Source organism: Prinia subflava, chromosome 7, assembly GCF_021018805.1.
Source record: "Prinia subflava isolate CZ2003 ecotype Zambia chromosome 7, Cam_Psub_1.2, whole genome shotgun sequence".
Classification (NCBI taxonomy): Eukaryota; Metazoa; Chordata; class Aves; order Passeriformes; family Cisticolidae; genus Prinia; species Prinia subflava.
In genome coordinates, this window is record NC_086253.1 from 2,456,146 (window position 1) to 2,476,144 (window position 19,999).

The 19,999-nt window shown below is 54.2% G+C and overlaps 2 protein-coding genes across 2 annotated transcripts; both read left to right on the plus strand.

The window, feature by feature from the left end:
• Positions 1–17,421, plus strand: UBOX5 (U-box domain containing 5). The gene is made up of 5 exons (XM_063401367.1): positions 1–132; positions 8,767–8,863; positions 10,078–11,254; positions 14,428–14,589; positions 16,597–17,421. The coding sequence occupies exons 2-5, from the start codon at positions 8,810–8,812 to the stop codon at positions 16,809–16,811; spliced, it is 1,608 nt and encodes a 535-aa protein (XP_063257437.1). The 5' UTR covers positions 1–132; positions 8,767–8,809; the 3' UTR covers positions 16,812–17,421.
• On the plus strand, positions 48–6,854 carry FASTKD5 (FAST kinase domains 5). Its single transcript, XM_063401361.1, has 2 exons — positions 48–132; positions 4,141–6,854. Exon 2 carries the CDS (start codon positions 4,179–4,181, stop codon positions 6,561–6,563), a length of 2,385 nt encoding a protein of 794 aa, XP_063257431.1. The 5' UTR covers positions 48–132; positions 4,141–4,178; the 3' UTR covers positions 6,564–6,854.
• Positions 17,422–19,999: the final 2,578 nt, after the last annotated feature.

Here is a 19,999-nt window from a genome sequence, read left to right on the forward strand (position 1 = left end):
GCGCGCCTCTGGCGCCACCAGCCGGTCGCGCGCTGGGAACCGGAAGTGGCGTCAGCGGCGCGCGACCGGAAGCGGCGGGAGGAGGCGAAGGGTGCAGGAGGAGGCGGCGGCGGCGGCGCCGGAGCGGCCCCGGTGAGTCCCGGCCCCGTCCCCTGCCCGTTCCCTTTCCCTTCTCATCCCCGTTCCCCTTCCTCTGCCCTTGTCCCCGTCCTCTGCCCCCTGCCCGAACCACCCCCTCAGCCGGCGGGGCCGCCCTCGTCCTGCCCTGAGCTGCATTGCCCCATATCCATATCTATATATACATATATAGATATATACGTCTGTGTGTATGGATATATTTACGTCTTATGTGTCTGTAGTTGCAGCCACAGGGGTGAATAGCGGGACTGGGGTTTCCAGCCCTGTCCCCGGAGCTGCTGCAGGGCTGGAGCCCCTCTGCTCTGGAGCCAGGCTGGGAGAGCTGGGGGTGCTCACCTGGAGAAGGGAAAACTCCAGGGAGAGCTCAGAGCCCCTGGCAGGGCCTGAAGGGGCTCCAGGAGAGCTGGAGAGGGACTGGGGACAAGGGATGGAGGGACAGGACACAGGGAATGGCTTCCCACTGCCAGAGGTCAGGGATGGATGGGATATTGGGAAGGAATTGTTCCCTGTGAGGGTGGGCAGGCCCTGGCACAGGGTGCCCAGAGTAGCTGTGGCTGCCCCTGGATCCCTGGAAGTGTCCAGGGCCAGGCTAAACAGGGCTTGGAGCCACCTTGGACAGTGGAAGGTGTCCATGACAGGGGGGCAGAATGAGGTGAATTTAAATCCCTTCCAACCCAAACCATTCTGTGAGCTCCAAAAAAGAAGGAAAAAGCACAAACAAACCAAAAAGTGACAATTTCGCGCCCTGACATCATAACCCATTGGGGGAATAAAATCCCTTTGCTGTTGCTCTCCTCTCCAGCCCAGGCCAAGGAGTTCACTTTAGGCCAAAAGGAGCTGTTTTATCCCCTTATGTTTTATTTCATTCCTCACACATCCCCAGGAGATTCCCTCTGCCCTTTGGCTGTCAGTGGGAGCACAGGGTGAGGGGTTTCCAAAAGCCCCTCTGAGTGTTCCAGAAGGAACAAAAGCCCTGACAGCATTTTGGGATGCACCAACATCCCCTTCCACAGGGCTGGGCCCTGGGGTGGGTGGCATCCCTCTGGGAATGTTCTTTTCCAGGTGTTTAGTGATGTTCAGCTGTGACTCTTAAACAGAGGCGTTTCCATGCCTGAGCAGCTCCTCAAAGGGCATTCCCAGCCTGCAGGGCCCAGCTCCAAAACTCCCTGGCTCCTTGGAGCTGCTGGAAGTGAAAATTCTGGAGAGACCTGCCCAGAGGTGGGAAGAGTTTGGCTGTGTTGGGATGTGAAGTGGGAGGGGGAAGGAAGGCAGGCTGATTGCTCAAGGTGAAGAGAGGCCAATCCAGGGAAGGTGTGGGTGGAGCTGGAAGAGAACTGGGCTGGAAACTGGAAAGATCACAAAGATTTGGGCCGGGGGTGGGCAAAATCATGGAAAAATCACGTGGAGCAGCCCATTGCCCTGGAGGGTGTTTGGAACTGTCTTGTCCCATCCCAGCCTCGCTCCGCTGTGCGTGGTCTCCTCTGTTTGGCTGGATTTGGAGCAAAGGAGGAGAGAAGCAATCTCTGCACTGCCTGGATTCCCAAATGTGTCACAGCTCCACCGTCAATCCGTGAGGATATTCTTGGCAGCACGCGGCGCTCGCCTTCGGAGCCTTGCCGGGGCTTTGATTCCCTGGCTTTGAAGCGGGGCTGGTGTTGCTGGGAGGGGTTCTGGGAGCAGCAGTGCTGGGTTTCCTGGGGAATATCACCTTTCACAGCAGAGAGAAGTTGGTTTGTATAAATAACCTGGGGTTTGTTAGCAGAAAAATAGATAAAGACGCTCAGAAGCTGAGTCAGACAAGGAAATCGCTGGGAAAGCCTTGCCTGGATAAACCTCCTCGTGTTCAAGATGAGTTTTGGAGCTTGATCCAGCCCCTCTTAATGGTCCAGGCTCTGCAGGGTGCTGGAGGAGGAGATGTTGGAGGGGATTTCTCCTTCCCCCAGGCAGGGGCAGTCTGAGCTTTGTCCCCTGCCTCCAGCATCTGTCACCTGCAGCCACTTCAGGCTGGACACCACAGCCAATAGAGCCAGGAATGATCATTTTATCAGACATTCCCTTGAGCTGGACAGGAGAGCTTTGAAATCCAGCTCTTGGCTCGAGTTTTCCTGTCCAGCTTCTGAGGAGGCTTTTCCTTTCCCTGCTCCCCAGGCAGGCAGGCAGGGGCAGAGTCTCTCCTGCCTGGCACAATTTGATTTCTCATGCTGGGGTGTGACAGTCACAGCCTTGGAACAGCCTGGGGTCTGTGGGACAGAGCCTGATCTGCTCCTGGAACTGACTCAGGGTGTTTGGAGATACAGATAAGGTGCCCAATGGGCAGCAGCTCACAATATTTACTGATCATCCTAAAAACACAGTGGCCTCTCCTAAAATGATCATCATTTACTGATCATCCTAAAAACACAGTGGCCTCTCGTGTACCCTCCTCCTTGCATGGCTCTCCCCACAAGTCCACATTTCAGTTTGCCTTTCCTTCCCCCCAAGATCCTCTTGGTCTCCAGCCCAGTTGGTTTGTTCACTTCTCTGCTGGGCTGGTTTCTGCTCCAGCAGCTTCTCCTCCCTCTTTGGCTGCTGTTTGCTGCCTCCAAGCTCTGTCCATGCAGCAGAGGATGTGAGATGTCCTCATCTGCTTCAGTGGAACGGGTTGCCCAGAGAAGCATGGATGTCCCATCCCTGGAAGTGTCCCAAGGCCAGGTTGAACAGGGCTTGGAGCAACCTGGCATAGTGGAAGGTGTCCCTGGATCATGGGAGATGTGGGGATCCTTATACACCAACAAAATCCAGTTGATGCTCAGCCAGGGCTGCTCATGAGCCCCCATCCCACTCACACACCCCAAACCCACCTCCTCTGCCCCAAAGTGCCCATTTTACTGCTGCAGAACTGAGTTTCCTGCACTGATCTTGCTCCACCCCTGCTCAGGAAGCCGTGGGTACACGCAGAGCTCCGAGGGGTGTCCGTGAGGATTTATTTCCCCGTGTGGGGAGCACAGAGCATGCTGCAGCGGCAGCATCCCTGCCAGGCCTTGGCTTTCCTGATTGCCCAGCTCCCTGTGGTACTGAGGGGTTTTAAGGATGTGGATAACACCTGTGTGATGGATGTGTGGGTGGGATGAGGATTTTTGAGAAAAATCTGACCCGGTGCTTTGTTTTTTTAATCAGCGTCTGAATGGTGGTAAACGGGGCTGGTTTGGCAGCCAGTGCAGGCTGGCAGCACCCAGCTGGACTCCTACGGATTTCTCATCCTCACCCTCTGAGCTGTAGCTGCTTCAGGCAGGAATTAGGAAGGCACCAGCCATCTTTAAGCCTCCTGTACCCTAAAACTCTGGGAAATGCTCTCAGATCTGAAGTTTAAAGCTCTGTCCCCCCTGGTTCTCAGCCTGGGGTGTAGTATCACGTAATGATTCACGTTACTTCTCCCCTGCTCTTCCCCCACTTCGCTCTGGCCACATTTCTTCATTCCTCCAACCTCCTTCTGCAGGTTCTGGGCCAGTTTTCACTCTCTGCGCTGGCTCTGTGGAGATTTTGCTCCACATCCTGTCTCCAGGTGCAAAGGGCAGTGTGGCACCCTGGATATTTGGACAACTTCTCAAGTGGTGGTCAGTGATTCAGACCACGATGACCAAAGCAGCAGAATGCTCTGTCTGAACACATAAAGCCTCTTGAAACTGCAGCTCTTCTGCAAAAAAAAAAAATTTTTTATTGTTCAGAATGAAAGAAAAGCAGCTTGGGTCTCTTAAAAATGAAAAAACAATGATTTTTTTTCTTAGCTCTGCTGGTCTGTGCCAGGTTTGTTGTGTCTGCTGAGCAGCAGACCATGCCTGGCTGCCTCCTGCTCCATCCCCAGGTCACCTGGGTGCTGGTCCCAAGCTGCCTTTGCATGAGGTGACATTCCATAGTGGCTTTTCAGGGACCCAGCTGCCCTGAAAGGAGGTAGCATAAAGGATTGGTTAGAAGGTGCTGCCTGTGAGGTGGAGGCCACTCACTCTCCGTCTGCCCTTTTTTCAGTACCTGGAAGCAGTTCTGAGCCCCCTAAGTTGAGCTCCATGGCTGTGGTGCTAATGTGCCGAAGATTGCCCAGGCTGAGCAGGGTGCCAGCGTTTTCGACCACAGCCAAGCACAAGGCCGAGCGTGGAAGCAGCAAAAAGGAGAAGGAAAAGCGAGATAAGCCAGGAGCAGCCAAGACCAGGACTGAATCCAGGGCTACAATCCAGCTGCTGAAGCCACAGGACTACAGGGTGTTGTATAACCCAGCTGCCTATGCCAGGGGCAGGGCTGGCTCCCAGCAGCACGTGGATAGGGACAGCAGCCAGGCCCTCGGTGACACGTTCACCGGCCCTGGCACCGTGGGGGCTCCGCAGGCATTCCCCACTGCCTCTTCCCAAGCTTTGTCACCCGTCAGGAATGCCCTGCCCGAGCCCAGCACGCCCCTGGAGCAGATCATCCTGGCCAAGGAGGAGGCAGAGAAGGAAAAATGGGAAGTGCACAACTCCAAGGAGGACCCCCGCGTGTTCCAGAAGGGGAGGCCTGAGTACAGATCTCTGAGCTGTGACAGCGCTGAGCCAGCACAGACCCTCCCTGCAGAGGAAGGGGACTCGATTTTACAGAGTGTGGCGGGCTGTGAGGGCAGCCCGGGAACTCTCACGGATTATTTCCTCAAGCTGAGCCGCCTGCCCGCGGAGCGACGCGCGGCGCTGCCGTCCGACCCCAGGTTCAGCGCCCTGTGTCACCGTGCTGTCACGGCCATCGGGCTCTTCAGCACCCCAGATCTCATCCAGCTTTTAAAGGCCTGTGTCCCTCTGGCCGTGCCAGCCTCCCACCCCCTGCTCAGCGCGTGCGAGGCTGAGTTCTGCCGGCGGGCGTGGGACATGGGGCTGGAGCAGCTGCTGCTGGTGGCGGATTGCTGGCGCTGCCTGGAGCGCAGCGTGCCCTCCTACCTGGGCATTCTGTTCAGCTATGCCAACCTGCACTGGAGGGACCTCACCCTGCCCCAGTTCGTGCAGCTCCTTTACATCGTCGGGGAGGGCCGGAGGGCGCCCGCGGACTTGGCGCAGAAGGTGGAGAGCACGATCCTGAAGCACCTGGACGCCTTCACCTTGGAGGAGCTGGGTGCCATCTGCCTGGGGCTCTTCAAGTCGCTCAGTGGCATCTCTGACCACGTCATGAGGAGGATTGCAGACAGGGTGTCCCTGCAGATGGAGGACATGAGCACCTACGCCTTGGTGAACGTGCTCAAGATGCTGCGCTACACCCGCATGGACCACCTGCCCCTCATGAGGGAGCTGGGGAAGGTGATTCCTGCTCGGATCCCTGCAACCAACATCCAGGGCATCATGCACATCACCCTCACCTATTCATCCCTGCACTTCTTTGACGAGGATGTCTTGGCTGCTGTAGCCACCTCGTTGCCTTCCAAGGTGTCCTACTGCCGGAGCAAGGATGCTGCCAAATTCCTGTGGTCTTTTGGGTGCCTGGACTATGAACCTCCCAACGAGGAGTTTTACTCCAGCCTGATCAAGCAATTGCATGCAAAACTCCATGAGTTTCACAAGTTTCCAGAGCATCTCCTTACTGCTCTGCTTGGCCTGGCATTTGTCAAACGCTTTCCAGAGGAGCTGATAGACTTTGCTTTGAAGGAGGAGTTTGTCCAGAAAACCAGAGGTAGCAAATACGAGCTCAACAAGGACCTGTTCACCCTTGGTAAGAGCGTTGAAATCGAGTGCCCGACCTATCGAGGCAGCCAGCTCCCACCTCAGCTTTGTCAGGAGTTCACTGAGATGGTTTCAAGCTTTGCAGAGCGGGAAATCTACATCAGGCCTGAGATTGTGGAAGCCACGTCCCTCCTCGAGAGCATGTTGGGAGGCCCTGAGTTTGTGAAGAACCACATGATCCTGCCCCACACCAGGTCCTGCGACCTGGAGGTGCGCTTGGCCCCGGATGGACACCCCATTCCTTTCAACTTCAAGGACCCTGTGGCAGCCAAGAAGCTGAAAGACATGGGAGTCAGTCTGACAGATGATTTAATGTCTCAGCTCCTACAGGGGAGAGCTCATAGCCAGAGTCCCCCAGAAGTGGGGAATGAAGCCAGGATTCCCGGACAGGAGCGAGGGGACGCTGCAGGAACGCCACACTTGGGCGGAGCCCTTCCTGCGGGTGCCACATCCCAGGCTGAGCCTGCCCCAGGGCGCTGGCAGCCTCGGGAGGTGAGGCTGGCACTGCAGGTGTCCAACAGGAACCACTTCTGCTACGGCTCCAGGCGCCTGCTGGGGCTGCACTGCCTGAAGCGGCGGCAGCTGCGCCTGCTGGGCTACACGGTGGTGGAGATCCCCTTCTGGGAGTGGTTCCCTCTGCTCAAGCGCACGCGCTCCGAGAAGCTCAGCTACCTCCACTACAAGGTGTTCTGCCCGGCCCTGCTCACCAGGGCTGGCTAGTGGGGGCAAGGGCTTGCCCAGAGCCTCCCCAGTGCAGCTCCCTGGCTGGGTGCTGGGTAAAATGGCCTCTGGGAGTTTGGCTCGGTTTTTGGCAGTTTCTGTTCTGTTGACATCCGGACTTCCCGTGCTCTGCTTTTGTACCTGGATCCTCAGATGCTTCCACCACAAATAAAACCTGCTAATGATTCATTTTTCTCTGTGATTGCTTCTTTCTCCGCCCTAGATGAGAGTGGTTGGGTTTGGTGCCTCTGTGAGGGCAGGAACAGAGGATATTTAGTCGTGAGGCTGAGCTGGGTGCCAGGAGCACACCCAGCTGTTTCCTTGTGTTTCCATCCCCATGGGGCTGGAGCTGAGAGCACAGCCTGGGTTTCTCCTTTAGGATGGGACTGAGGGTTGGGGTGCTCTGACCTCAGGACGTTCATTTCATGCTCCAAAGACTTTGTTTGGTGTCCACCATGCACATTCCTTATGGCAGCAGCTCCCTAGTCCCACGCAGGACACCAGGAGGAGTTGTGGTGACAAACTCCAGACAGTCTGGTTTAAAATTCCTTGGCCAAAACCACTGAGGATTTTTTCAGTCTGCGTTTCACTGCCTCACTCCAAAGATCTTTGTTCACCTTAGGGAAGGCACACAGCAAAGAGAGAGGAAAAAACAACCCAGCCATGGGTAAAAGCAACTTGGTGGCTCAGCTTTTACCATGAGATTTGTAGCAGAGTCTTGCAGCAGAAGGGAGTGCAGTGACTTGGAAATGCAGAATAATCCATTTTCATACCGAGGTATTGAGACTGGAAAAATTAACCTGAGTTCTTTCTCTCAGGATCACACAAACAGGTAGGAGAAAATCCTATAAAATACCCATACAGAGCTCCTCATGTTGCAGGAGAAGTCTTCAGCCCAGAAAAGAGTGGAGAGATAGAGAGGGGGAGAATCTTGAGTGTTCCCAAGAAAGGGAGCAAGGAGAGTTGGTTTGCCACTTTTCACAACACCAGTGCTGAGGGCCAAGTGAATTTACCACTTGGTAAATTCATTTTGGATCAAAAAGAGCAGTTTTGAGGCACAGCCTGTGGCTGAACTGTCAGTCTCCTACAAGATGTGAGTGCCAAAAGTCAGACCGGTTTAAACATTTCCTCACTGGCAGCCCAGTCCTGCAAACCTCTCAGACTCAAAGCCAGGAGAGTCGTGTTGGAGGAGAGTTGGTGTGTGTTTGTCCTGCTCCTCGAGGAGCAGGAATTGCTTCTCCTGGCTGCCAGACCAGATTTTGGGATGGAAGTGCTGCTCACCTTGCTGTTCCTCTTGCAAGGTTCACACCTGCTTCATTCAAGGCATTGTAACCACGCTCTGCTCTCTGCAGTTGTGGGAATTCCGTGTTGGGTTGGGCTTTATCCGTGGGATTTGTGCCTTGAATTCCACCTTTCTCCTTGCAGATGCAGCACAGGGAGCTCATTAACTCTGCCTTTCCAACATGCCCCCAGAAGGCCAATTTCATTTGGGCTGAACCAACAGATCAGTGGAAAATCATTAAAGAGCTGCTTGTTCTTGAAGCAGGCAGCGTGCCCCTGATTTGCAAGGCTGCCCAGGGCGGTGACATTTTAAAGCTGGGGTTAACAGGAGGTTAAAGCTCTCACCTCGAAGATAATTTCATTCTTAGAAGGGATGTGAGAGAGCCAATTCCAGGCACATTTTTTTTCAATGGGAATGAAGGTGTATTCACTCGAGTTTCTTTAATGAATGCTGGCAGAAGAATTTGGTGTTCAGATCCCAGACATCTCCCTCAGAGCTATTCCGTGCCCTCTGCTCCCTTGGAGTTATTTAACACCAATTATTAATATTTGTGGTTAATCTTGACTCACTGTGACAGCCTCCTGTGCTGTGCTGGTGCTTCTCTACACCTACAAAACTCCTGCATCTTTGATAAACCTTCAGATTTAATTGCTGGGCTGTTCATAGGTGGTTTTAGTTAAAATAGGCTTTTTAAATTTAATTTTTCTTCACAGGCTCACTAATTAATATTAGTGTGATTTTTTTTTTCATTCAATCACATCTCTCCACCACATTCATTTGGGTTTATATTGGCTTCACCTCCTGGACTCAAATCTGAGCTGCATTTTAGGAATTCCCAAGCCTGTAACTCACCCAAAACACGAGATCCTTTCACTGCTCATGGATATTCACTTATTTTATTTTTAACTTTTTTTTTCCAAGCTGACTCTGATGCTCAGCAAGTGACCTCTCTCCAGCTTCCAAGATGGTAATAAACGTCTGTCTCCCACAGTTCAAGCCAAGAATTCACTGCAACAAGGTAAAATAGTGAGGAGGGGGTTTTGGGGAGTGGGAGGCAGGGAGGGATTAGGTGGAATTATTCTAGGGAGGAGCTTGTTCACTGCTGCTCTGGGATAATCAGCATCACTGCTCTGCTGTGGCACACACTAAATTTTGGAGAGAAAAGCCCTAATTTTGCAGGATCTCATGACCAGACAGCATTATGTGCTTCCAGGTGTAAGTTCCTTGCCTTGAGATCCCTTTTCCCTGCAATATTCCAGCTTTTCCCTCTGCCCATTGGACAACACAGCTCTTGGTAATATTTACTGAGGTTACTTTCCAAGTATTTCTGATTTCGCTCAGCACATCAGAATCTTTTTAAGAAAATCAAGTTTTATTTAAATCTATTTTTTATTTGTAAGTTTCCACACCAACTCACCCCAAAATCCAGGACAGCCTTGGCTTTGCAAATACTGTGCTGCAAAAGCAGCAGTGCTGGAATTTTTTGTGGAGAGACCCAGCCATGCCACAGAGGTTTGGAGTGATTGTTGTGATCATGACCATATTAAACAGGTGGAATAAATAGATTTTCCTCGTTTTTATTTGTCCATTCAGCAAGGGCTGCAGATTTCTCAGGGCCTGGGGCTTCCAGGAAAGGGAATGGGTTGAACCAGTCTGCCCAGGAGCAGAACAGAGGGTGGGTTTGGACGTTCCAAACCAGATCCTGCCTGGTTTGATGGATTCTCCCTCAAGAATGGGTGGGGTGGCTCCCAGAGGCTGATTCACACCCAGAGTTCCTCTGGGGTCCTGTAACTGTGATTCCAAGTGCATTTCCACATGGATAAGTGGGCACAAAGAAAACCAGGAGACTCCCACCAGAAAAGGGAGGCTGCAAGAGGAGAATCCATCTCCCCCGTGCTCATCCTCTGCTCCCAGCCACCCTGGAATTATTGGGGTGAAGTATTTCACGGAGCCAGCCAAAAACCATGAATTATCCCTAATTTTCCATGGTTCCAGCAGTTAAATCAGGCCTGCACAGGGGGACAGAGGGTGCAGGAAGAGGGGATGGGAGGAAGAGTGGCTGGAGGAGGGTGTGAGGTCTGCCTTACAGCAGGGATCTCCTGCCTGCTCTGAGCCGCACATAAACCTCACCCTTGGCTGGTGTTGTCCTGAGAATCCCTGGAGATGCTTGTGAAATTGTCCTCCTTGTGTTTCCTGGCTCCAAACTGAACGGGGTTTTGTGCTGGCTCACAGATCTCTGCCGATGGCTACGAGGTGGAGAACCTGATCTCCGAGGACCTGGCGCGGAGGAACCGCGGCTTCCGCAGCGAGTACTTCATCAAACCCCCGGTGCACGTCACCATCTCCTTCCCCTTCAACGTCGAGATCTGCAGGATCAACATCGACATCTCCTCGGGGGGCTACCAGACCTTCTCCGGGCTGGAAGTTTACACCTCTACCTCATGCAACAAAACCTCTTGGCAGAGCCCCGAGGGGCAGTGCTCAGGCCTGGCCGGGCAGCCTGTGTCGGACAAGGACACCTTCACCCTGGTGGGCAAAGCCGTCTTAAAAAACCAGAGCAAAGTGACTTTTGGCCACAGAGGCTTCAAGCCCAGGCCTCCCTTCCATCAGATGGAAAACGTCTTCTCCTACCCCGGCTCGGTGTCTCAAGACCTCTGGAACAAAGGGCCGGCCTCGCTCAGCAACGTGTCCCACCTGAAAATCTGCATCACCCACGTGGCCGGGGGCGGCCTGCCCAGCATCAAGAGGCTGGAGGTGTGGGGACAGCCTGCCAAGTCCTGCCCGCAGGAGGTGATCGAGGGCGTCTTCCAGGTGGCCTCCCAGTTCCTGGCGCAGGACGTCGGCAGCGTCAAGCCGGAGCCCTGGACACCGATGGAGAGCGACTGCGTCCCCTTCAGCGCCAGCGAGCAGCACACCCTGCACAAGCTGGTGGATGTGGTCCAAGACATCCCTGAAGAGTTCCTGGACCCCATCACTCTGGAGATCATGACTTTACCCATGCTCCTGCCCTCTGGGAAGGTGATTGACCAGACCACCCTGGAGAAATGCAACCGCAGCGAGGCGTCGTGGGGCCGCGTCCCCAGCGACCCCTTCACGGGGGTGGCCTTCAGCCAGCACTCGCAGCCCCTACCTCACCCCACCCTCAAGGCCAGGATAGACCATTTCCTGCTGCAGCACAGCATCCCTGGCACCAACCTGCTGGGCAGGGCGCATGCCGCGGACAGCCCGGTGCCCTCCTCCATCACCATGTCTTCTCTGAAAAGGAAAATGGACTGCATGGATCAGGGCTCCTTGCAGCCGCCCTATTTTTCTGCTACAAACTTACTTGTCACGGCTACCTCAGAGAACAGTGCTAAAAAAATGAGAACTGACAGTGACTCCCACTTGATCCAGATGGACTGTTCCACAGGTATCGTGGCTCCACACGTCACCTCTGTTCCTTGAGAGCTGGCACAGCCCCAGGCTGGGGTTTCAAATCAGGGCAAATCCAGTGCCAGTTCCCATCACACCTCCAGAAAGCTGCCAGGCTGTGTTTGGCTGTTGATGGGTGTGGTGGAGCTGGGTCATTTCATCCACCTCCCCTGTTCAGTGTTTCACAGCCCTTGTTGGCTCAGGTCTCCCTGTTCCCCTTTAAGTTTGGATTTCCTTTCTCTTCCTTCCATGTGGAGACAATATTTTTCTCACCATCCTGGTGTGAAGTTTCTTTATCCAGGAGGATTTATTGCATCCTGCAAAAACAGGAAAAGAAATGTCTGGTGGTGCAGTGGTGATGGCACAGGGAGTCCTGGCTCATCACGAGGAGGGAGGTGGGAGGGAAAGCAGGAATGGGACACAGAACAAACCACAGCAAGGGAACTGCAGGCAGGAGGGACAGCTCAGCCTGGGAGAGACTGGGAGCACTGGGAGAGACTTGCACAGAATTTGCAGGTGGTTAAAGCAGAAAACCTGGTAGAGGCTAAATTAGACAAGAAATGTGACTTGTGGCTGCAGGGGAGGGGAATGGGCACTGGTTTCCCTTCATCCATCCTTTTCCCAGTGATGTGGTAGCAGCACTGCTGGGAATGCAAAAGGTTCTGCAGCCCTGGAGGAAAGGAGGCTCAGGTGGGACCTGGTTGTTCTCAGCAGCTCCCTGGAAGGAGGGTGGAGCCAGGTGAGGGTCAGGCTCTGCTCCCAGGGAACAGGAGGGAACAAGGGTTGCACCAGGGGAGGGTTAGGTTGGATTTTGGGAACAATTCTTTCACAGAAAGGGTTGTCCAGCCCTGGCACAGCTGCCCAGGGCAGTGGTGGAGTTCCCATCCCTGGAGGGATTTAAAAGCTGTGTGGATGTGGCACCTGGGGACAAAGGGTGTAAATCCAGGTGTGGGGGTATTTTGTGGTTGGCTCTCTAGGCAGGTGAGCCAAATTTCCTGGTCTGCTCTAACCCAGTGCTCTGTGACATGTCAAGAGGTGACCCAGAGCTGCTGGGACCTGTCTCTACCTTCACCCTAATCAAATCTGCCAAAAAATGTTTTGAGGACAAAGCTCAGGTGGCTTTTTGATTTTAAACAAATCATTTTGTTGAAAATAATTGATGCCAGGTGGTGCCAGGAAGAGTAGGGAGAAGTCAGACAGCAAATTCCTGCTCTGATCCCTCAGCCTAGAGCTCGTTCCCTGTTTTGGGAGGAATCTTTGGTTATTTTGGCTGTGGAGGTGTGTGACAGCTCCCACCAGGATGTGCCCCAGCCCCACAGGAGCGGGAGCTGCCGTGTCCATACATAAATAAAAGCAGAGTGCTCAGCCCACGGAGCTCGTGCTTCACTGGATCATCAGCCTTGATTGGTGGAGCAAATGTGCAGCTCCAAGTGCGAGCTCTTCCTCTGGGAGCTGGGTTTAACAGAATTAGTGATGCAGACAACATTCTCTTAATGCTCTGTCTTAATTAGCGCCGTCGGTGCTGCACAGGGCAGCCCTGCAGGGAGGGTCCAGCCCTGGCCCCGTGGCTCAGAACTGGGACAGAGAGGGAAAAACAAGTCCCACAGATTTTATTAATGGTTGAAATGCTCCCTGTGAGCTGCATGGAGCCAGGCTGGGAGCACTGGGCTGAAGGAGTGCCTGGGATTTCAAGGGAAAACAACTTCCTGGGTGATTTGGAGTTTTGCCCTTTTTCAGTCCTGCAGCCTGCTACAACTCCATGAAAGGAGGGTGCAGCCAGGGGAGGGTCAGGCTCTGTTCCCAGGGAACAAGAGGAAACGACCTCAAGGTATGCCAGGAGAGCTTTAGGGTGGATATGAGGGAAAATTCCTTCATGGAAAGGGTTCTGCAGCCCTGGCACAGGCTGCCCATCCCTGAAGGTACTTAAAAGCCGTCTGGATGTGGCACTTGGGGACATAATTTAGTGGTGGCCTTGGCAGAGCTGGGTTAAGGGTTGGACTCGATGATCTTGGAAGACTTTTCCAACCTAAACAATTCTAATCCTGTGTAGGTTGGCACTGAGACACCACGTGAATGTCTGGTGGTGATCCATAGGGCATTCCACCTCTAGGACCCAAAGGAGACGAGGCACCACCCCAAATCCCAGCCCCTTGGTGGGGAAAAGACACCTCTGAACAAGTGGCAGGGCTCCTGAAATCCTCCAGAGCCAAGCCAGTGTTTGCAGCACAGATTCTTTTTCCCAGCATCTGCCTCTCCATCTTCTTCTTGTCTTTGCTGACCTGGTCCTTGTATTTCCCTTTGCAGGTCTGATCTCTGATTTTCCATTTGCAGACCTGATCTCTGTTTCCCTTTGCAAAGCTGGTCTCTGTTTCCCTTTGCAGACTTGGTCTCTGATTTTCCCTTTGCAAACCTGGTCCTTGTGTTTCCCTTTGCAGACCTGGTCTCTGTTTTTTACCCTTTGCAGACCTGCTCTCTCTGTTTCCCTTTGCAGACCTGCTCTGTTTTTTACCCTTTGCAGACCTGGTCTCTGTGTTTTACCCTTTGCAGACCTGCTCTCTCTGTTTTTTACCCTTTGCACACCTGGTCTCTCTCTTTTTTACCCTTTGCAGAGCTGCTCTCTCTGTTTTTACCCTTTGCACACCTGGTCTCTCTCTTTTTTACCCTTTGCAGACCTGCTCTCTCTGTTTTTTACCCTTTGCACACCTGCTCTCTCTGTTTTTACCCTTTGCACACCTGCTCTCTCTGTTTTTACCCTTTGCACACCTGCTCTCTCTGTTTTTACCCTTTGCAGACCTGCTCTCTCTGTGTTTTACCCTTTGCACACCTGGTCTCTGATTTTCCCTTTGCACACCTGCTCTCTCTGTTTTTACCCTTTGCACACCTGCTCTCTCTGTTTTTACCCTTTGCACACCTGCTCTCTCTGTTTTTACCCTTTGCACACCTGCTCTCTGTTTTTACCCTTTGCACACCTGCTCTGTTTTTTACCCTTTGCACACCTGCTCTCTCTGTTTTTACCCTGTGCAGAGCTGCTCTCTCTGTTTTTACCCTTTGCAGACCTGCTCTCTCTGTTTTTACCCTTTGCAGACCTGCTCTCTCTGTTTTTTACCCTTTGCAGAGCTGCTCTCTCTGTTTTTACCCTTTGCAGACCTGCTCTGTTTTTACCCTTTGCAGACCTGGTGTCCCACGAGCAGAAGCTGTCGGAGAGCTTGGACACTGCGCTGACCTCTGCTCTCAGCTCCATGCCCTCCTTCACGGCCAAGCTGATGAAGAGCCAGCAGCAGGCTCCAGGAGAGGGGGGCAGCAGCAGCTCCTGGAGCGTGGGCACGGTCCTTGGTGAGCAACAGGCACCTCTGGATCACCTTTGGGAGCTGGGGCTGGGTTAACAGGGAGTTGGTCAGAGCCCAGAGTATTTTATATTCCGTATAAAAATATTTCATTGTCTCCCAGCAAGCTTTACTTCGCAATCCCTGCCTCCATCTCCGCAGTTTTGCTGCTTTATTCTCCCATTGAGGCAGGTTAGACCTTGCTGAGCCCCACAAGGTGTGGGATGTTGTCTGTGCCCACAGTCAGAGCAGGCTGTGGCCCCAGCCCCGTGATTTTCCCGTGGTTTTGGCTGCTCTGGGATGTGCTGTGCTTGGACACGGTGCTCAGCCAGCTCCAGCTGAGCTCAGGCTGCTCCCAGAGCTCTGCAGTTTGGGCTGAGGGGTTCAGCGTTGCCTGTGAGCTGCCTGCAGCAGGCTGGGGAGCTGCCACGTGGGTGGAGAATGAGTCTGGTGTGGAGATGCTGCTGGAGAGGTGTAAATCCAGCAAATCCCAGTGCTTAAAGGGCCTTGGGAAGGAGAGGGAGAGGCAATTTATACAGACAGGGGGGAATGTTTGTAAACTAAAGGCGTAGGGTGAGATTGGATATTGGGAAGAAATCTTTCCCTGTGAAGGAAGGGCCCTGGCACAGGGTGTCCAGAGAAGCTGTGGCTGCCCCTGGAAGTGTCCAAGGCCAGGTTGGATGGGACTTGGAGCAACCTGGGACAGTGGCAGATGTCCCTGCCCGTGGCAGGAGGTGGAATGGGCTTTATGATCCCTTCCAAGCCAAACCATTCCATGATTCTTTGAAATACCGTGTGACCTCCAGGATCCCAGCAGGACTGGGTGCACACAATCCAGGCTGCCCAGCCACTCCTCCAGCCATGTATGCATTCCCAGAATTGTTCCTTTGGGGTGCAGGGAAGCTCTGAACCTTCAGCTGTCCCTCCACATGTCCTGGTTTCTCTTCCCCTGGGCGAGGCTCTGCCTGCTCATGGCTGAGATGGAGCTTCAGAGTGCCCAGGTGACCCTGGCAAGGGCTGTGTCTGTCTGTCCATCTCTCTGTGCCTGTTTTTCCCTCTCTCCCCCTCCCCAAACAGCTTTTGCTGCTTCACAGTGACATTCAGCCCTTAAGCTTTTTTTCCTGTGCCCTCTGAAATCGCTGCTGTTTGAGAGCTGAGTGGCCCTGGATGGGTGGCGTGTGACAGGAATGCCAAGTGCCACCTCAGCCCTTCCACCTGGGAATCGCTGCTCTCAGTCGGGCCGGAAGGGCGGGAGGGAGATGACTTAGGATGGTCTCAGTCACAGTGAAAAGCCCTTTTTTACACTCATCTGTCCTCAATTAAAAGTGCAAGTGCTGATGTGATCCATCCCTTTCTGAGCACGCCCTGCCCTGGGAGCGTTCCCTTTCCCTGTGGTACTGACAGGAAGCTGGCGCAGCCCTGAGGCACAGCCGTGCCCTGAGCCTGCACGACTGGCACAGAAAGGGTGGCCCAGCCTGGACTCCTCACTCTCCCTTGCCTAATCCACTTCTGTCCCTTTGTTTTACACTCTCAGGCTGTGCCAGGGTGGGTTTAGGCCGGGCATGAGAAGGATTTCTTCCCAGAAGGGGTGATCAGACATTGGAACGGGCTGCCCAGGGAGGTGGAGGTGTTGGGTTGATCTCTGCATGAAATAAATCCTCTTTTTAACCACTCCGAAGTTCCAAGCTAGCTCAGGCCTTCTAAGGCTTTGGAGGAATATTTCATAAGCAGAATAAAGGACCCAAAAGAGGCTCTGACCCTCAGCTGCAGTAAGATGTTTATTCCAGGTGGTCTCCAGAGGGAAAGAGGGTGTGCACAGAGGACTAGGGTCTTTTCTCAGCTCTTGCCAAGGAGGGGCAGTTTGGGACACAGCCAGTGGGGTCAGAAAGGAAAGGAAGGGTCAAACTACATGGTACAAGCTCTAGGAGTCCCTGAGTGGGGAGAAACCCTTCCCACAGGGGAATGCAACATCTGCAGTTTTTCCCAGCCCGCTGACTCTGTGATTCTGGCCTTGCAGAGCACGGCAGGAGCAGCCAGACCCAGGGATGTGCTTCCTGTGGCAAATCCTTCTCCTGCTACTTCAAGGCAGAGCCCGTGTACCAGCTCCCCTGCGGGCACCTGCTGTGCCGGCCCTGCCTGGCCGAGCGCCAGAAGGCTCCGGCCTCCCCCGTGCACTGCGGGAGCTGCAAGAGGGCGGCGGCCACGCAGGACGTCAGGAGGGTTCATTTCTGAGCCCTGGGGCTGCAGGAGCACGGGGAGGAGCTGCTGCTGCTGCTGCTGCTGCTGCTGCTGCTGCTGCTGCTGCTGCTGCTGCTGCTGCTGCTGCCGTGTCCGCACGGAGCCGCCCCAGAGCGGAGAGGACTCGCTCTTGTGCTGACGGGGGTTGGAGCGCGGCGCCGGAGCCTGAGGATGACAAAAGCCATAGCTTCTTTATGGAGGAAGATGTATTTATCCAGGACTGGTCTCCAGCACTGCCCCGAGGCCCAGAGGTTTAGCACAGGTGCCTTTCGGACCAGCTCGGCTTCCCCCGCCAGTTCACGCCACGTTTGACCAGCAGCCGCCCGGTTGTGGAGCAGGTAAAGTCCCTGTGAGTGACAACACACACAAAAACCCCCTCTGAGCTCCTCCCCTTGCCCACCTGGCCCTCCCCTCCCTGCTGGGAGCGTGTCTCTCGTCCTGGAGTCAACAGTGAGGCGTGAGGAGCTGGCAGTGATCTCGCCCTGCTCATCCAGACTCTTGTAGAAAAGCCATCCCATCCCACCCTTTGGTTTATGTCGTGTGACCAGCCCAGCTCCTGGCTGGCTGATAGACATTTAAGCCTTAATAAAATGTTTAAAGTCAGGTTCTCTCTCTCTCTGGCTCCTCATTGGTCTCATCCTGGGGCTTTGTGATGTTGTGGAGTGCATCTCTTGGCAGAGGAGGGAACAAACGGGCTGGAAAAAGCCAAAGCAGCACGGAGGAGCTGCAGGCCAGGGGTGCAGAGGGGTTGTGGTAGCATCCTCGTGCATCACAGGGATGAGACTCACCCGTGGGGGCTTCAGAGAGCTGCCCAGAAAAAAAGCCAGACAAAAAATGGCTTGGATGTGTTCTGTCCTGGATGTGCCAGGGTAAGGTGACATCTCAAAGGGTTTGTCACCTCTACAGCACCCTGCTGGTGCCACTTCATTGATGTTCTGGGCCATAACGAGCCTCCAGCTGACTCAGCTCACCTCGGTCACACCTTTATTTGTTCTCAAAAGGCACCTGAGCAACGCTGTCGTGTTCCTGGCACGGGAGGGAGCTGCTCATCCACTGGAACTTGGCTTTGTGCTGCCCCACACTGATCCTGCTCCCTGTCTGCCTCAGCAGGAGTTTACAGCCTGTCTCCATTCCCAGCAAAAATAGAAAATCACACGTCTTAAAATAATAAACACTTAGAAAATACGCACAAAATTCCTAAAAGCCCCACGACTGGGAGGCAGTAAATCCACTCCACTGCAGTGGTGGTGTCGTGTTTGCAGTGAGCCATCCCAGGGTGATTCAGCTCTCACACTTCCCCCAAGGCAGGGGAGAGGATGGATGGCTGCCTCTGGATCCCCATCACCTTCTCCAGAGCTGGCAAAGCTCGGATGCTTCCAGAGCCACCGGTTCTGCCAAGCTTCTCCAGTGCCCAAAAGTTCCTTTTGGGGTCCTGCCAGTGGGCAGCGATCCAGGGGGAGCTCAAATTTTCTCCAGGTCCCCTTCGTTCTGCAGGGAGGGGCAGGAGCCACACGAGCGGGGTTGGAAGGAAGGGGTGGTGTTGGGGCATCAGAGCAGGGCTCATCTCCACCTCACAGCAGGTTCTCATCCCTCAATTTCTCCTCCTAAACCCTCTGGGACCCTTGGCGGCACATTTCACCCCCTGTGTCCCCTCTTGGAGAAGATCCAGGGATGAGTTTCCCTCTGGAGCTCAGGGAAGGCCCACCTGCCCCAGCTGGGTGTGATCCCCCTGGTCCCAGGGCACTGAACCCCCTGAGGGCAGCAGGGACCCCCTCTGCCCCTCAAGGTAGACATTTAAGCCTTAATAAAATGTTTAAAGTCAGGTTCTCTCTCTCTCTGGCTCCTCATTGGTCTCATCCTGGGGCTTTGTGATGTTGTGGAGAGCCAGGAATTTCTGTGGCTGCCTCTGCCTGGACCCGCAGCAGTCCCTCATCAGCTCCAACACGTTTATTCCCAGCACCAAGCCTGTCTTCTCCCTGGGAGCTGGGGGGTGGAATTGATTGCAGCCTGAGCAATTTCCTCTAATGCTGTCCCTCAAGCATTTCTTGGACAAATCCATCCCTTGCTGGTCAGTGACCTCCCGGCGTGATGTCCACGTCCCAGCAGGATGGATTTGCCCACGGAAATGATCAAAGAAATGCCCCAGCCAATCTTAGTCTTGGCTGTGCTGCCTTTAAAGAGGCATCAAAGTTGTTTTGCAGCTGTCAGGGAAGCAGAGAAGCATCTTTATCCGTGATGTGAGGGAGGAGGTGCAGGATCCCCCTCCCCACCACCCCCCAGCCATTAACCCCGTCAGCCACGGGGCCGTGGTGACAGTGACAGATCCATTTGAGGATCATTAGAGCTCCCAGGCAGGAGCAGAGGGCTCTCCCTTGCCAGCCTGACCCTCTCCATGTGACATCTTCCAGAAGTTTCTCCATCCCTGCTGCATCCCCCTCCAGCCACGGCAAAGGCAGGAAATGCACAAATCAGTGAAATTCATCCCATTTTCCAACATCCTCTGACTGATCCTGGTTGGATGCTGTCACTCCCGTTTATCCTGGTTCACCTTTGGCACTGGGAGCTCTGTGTGCTGCAACCCAGCTCCTTCACCTCCATCCTTCTCCTGCCTCTGAAAGGGCTCCACAAACCTCGCTGGGGGCTCCAGAGCTAACGAATCCCGCTGTTAATGAAGGAAGGAGAAGGTTCACATTGGATATTAAGGAAGATTTCTTCATGGAAAGGGTGCCAGGCACTGGCAGAGCTGCCCAGGGCAGTGCTGGAGTCCCAATCACTAAAAGGATTTAAAAGCCATGTGGATGTGGCACTTGGGGACACGTCAGTGGTGGCCTTGGCAGTGCTGGGGGCATGGTTGGACTCAGTGATCCTGGAGAGCTTTTCCAACCTCAAAGATTCCATTATTTCCATGGCTGAGCCCCTCTGGCTGCCCCAGCCCCTTTGCTGGTGTCTACAAGACCTGGGGCCGTATTTTGGTTGAGCAGGGGGCAGATTGGAGGGTGCTGCTCCATTCCCAGCCCAGGTCAGGCCTTTGGGATTTCCCTCATTCCCGAGGGGAGCTGGGATAGGGACGGCAGCCCCAGAGCCCCTGTGAGTGCCCTGGCACGGCCACTCCTTGTCAGATCAGCCCTCAGGAAGGGGCATCCCCTGGGGAGGAGCCTGGGGAAGAGCAGGGACGTGGCAGA

Excerpts from the sequence above, each read along its gene's own strand:
- FASTKD5 (XM_063401361.1), top strand. The coding sequence starts at position 4,179 with ATGGCTGTGGTGCTAATGTGCCGAAGATTGCCCAGGCTGAGCAGGGTG.
- UBOX5 (XM_063401367.1), top strand. The coding sequence starts at position 8,810 with ATGGTAATAAACGTCTGTCTCCCACAGTTCAAGCCAAGAATTCACTGC. Across the intron at positions 8,864-10,077 it reads CAAGAATTCACTGCAACAAG|ATCTCTGCCGATGGCTACGA; the intron begins GTAAAATAGTGA and ends GCTGGCTCACAG. Across the intron at positions 14,590-16,596 it reads GAGCGTGGGCACGGTCCTTG|AGCACGGCAGGAGCAGCCAG; the intron begins GTGAGCAACAGG and ends CTGGCCTTGCAG.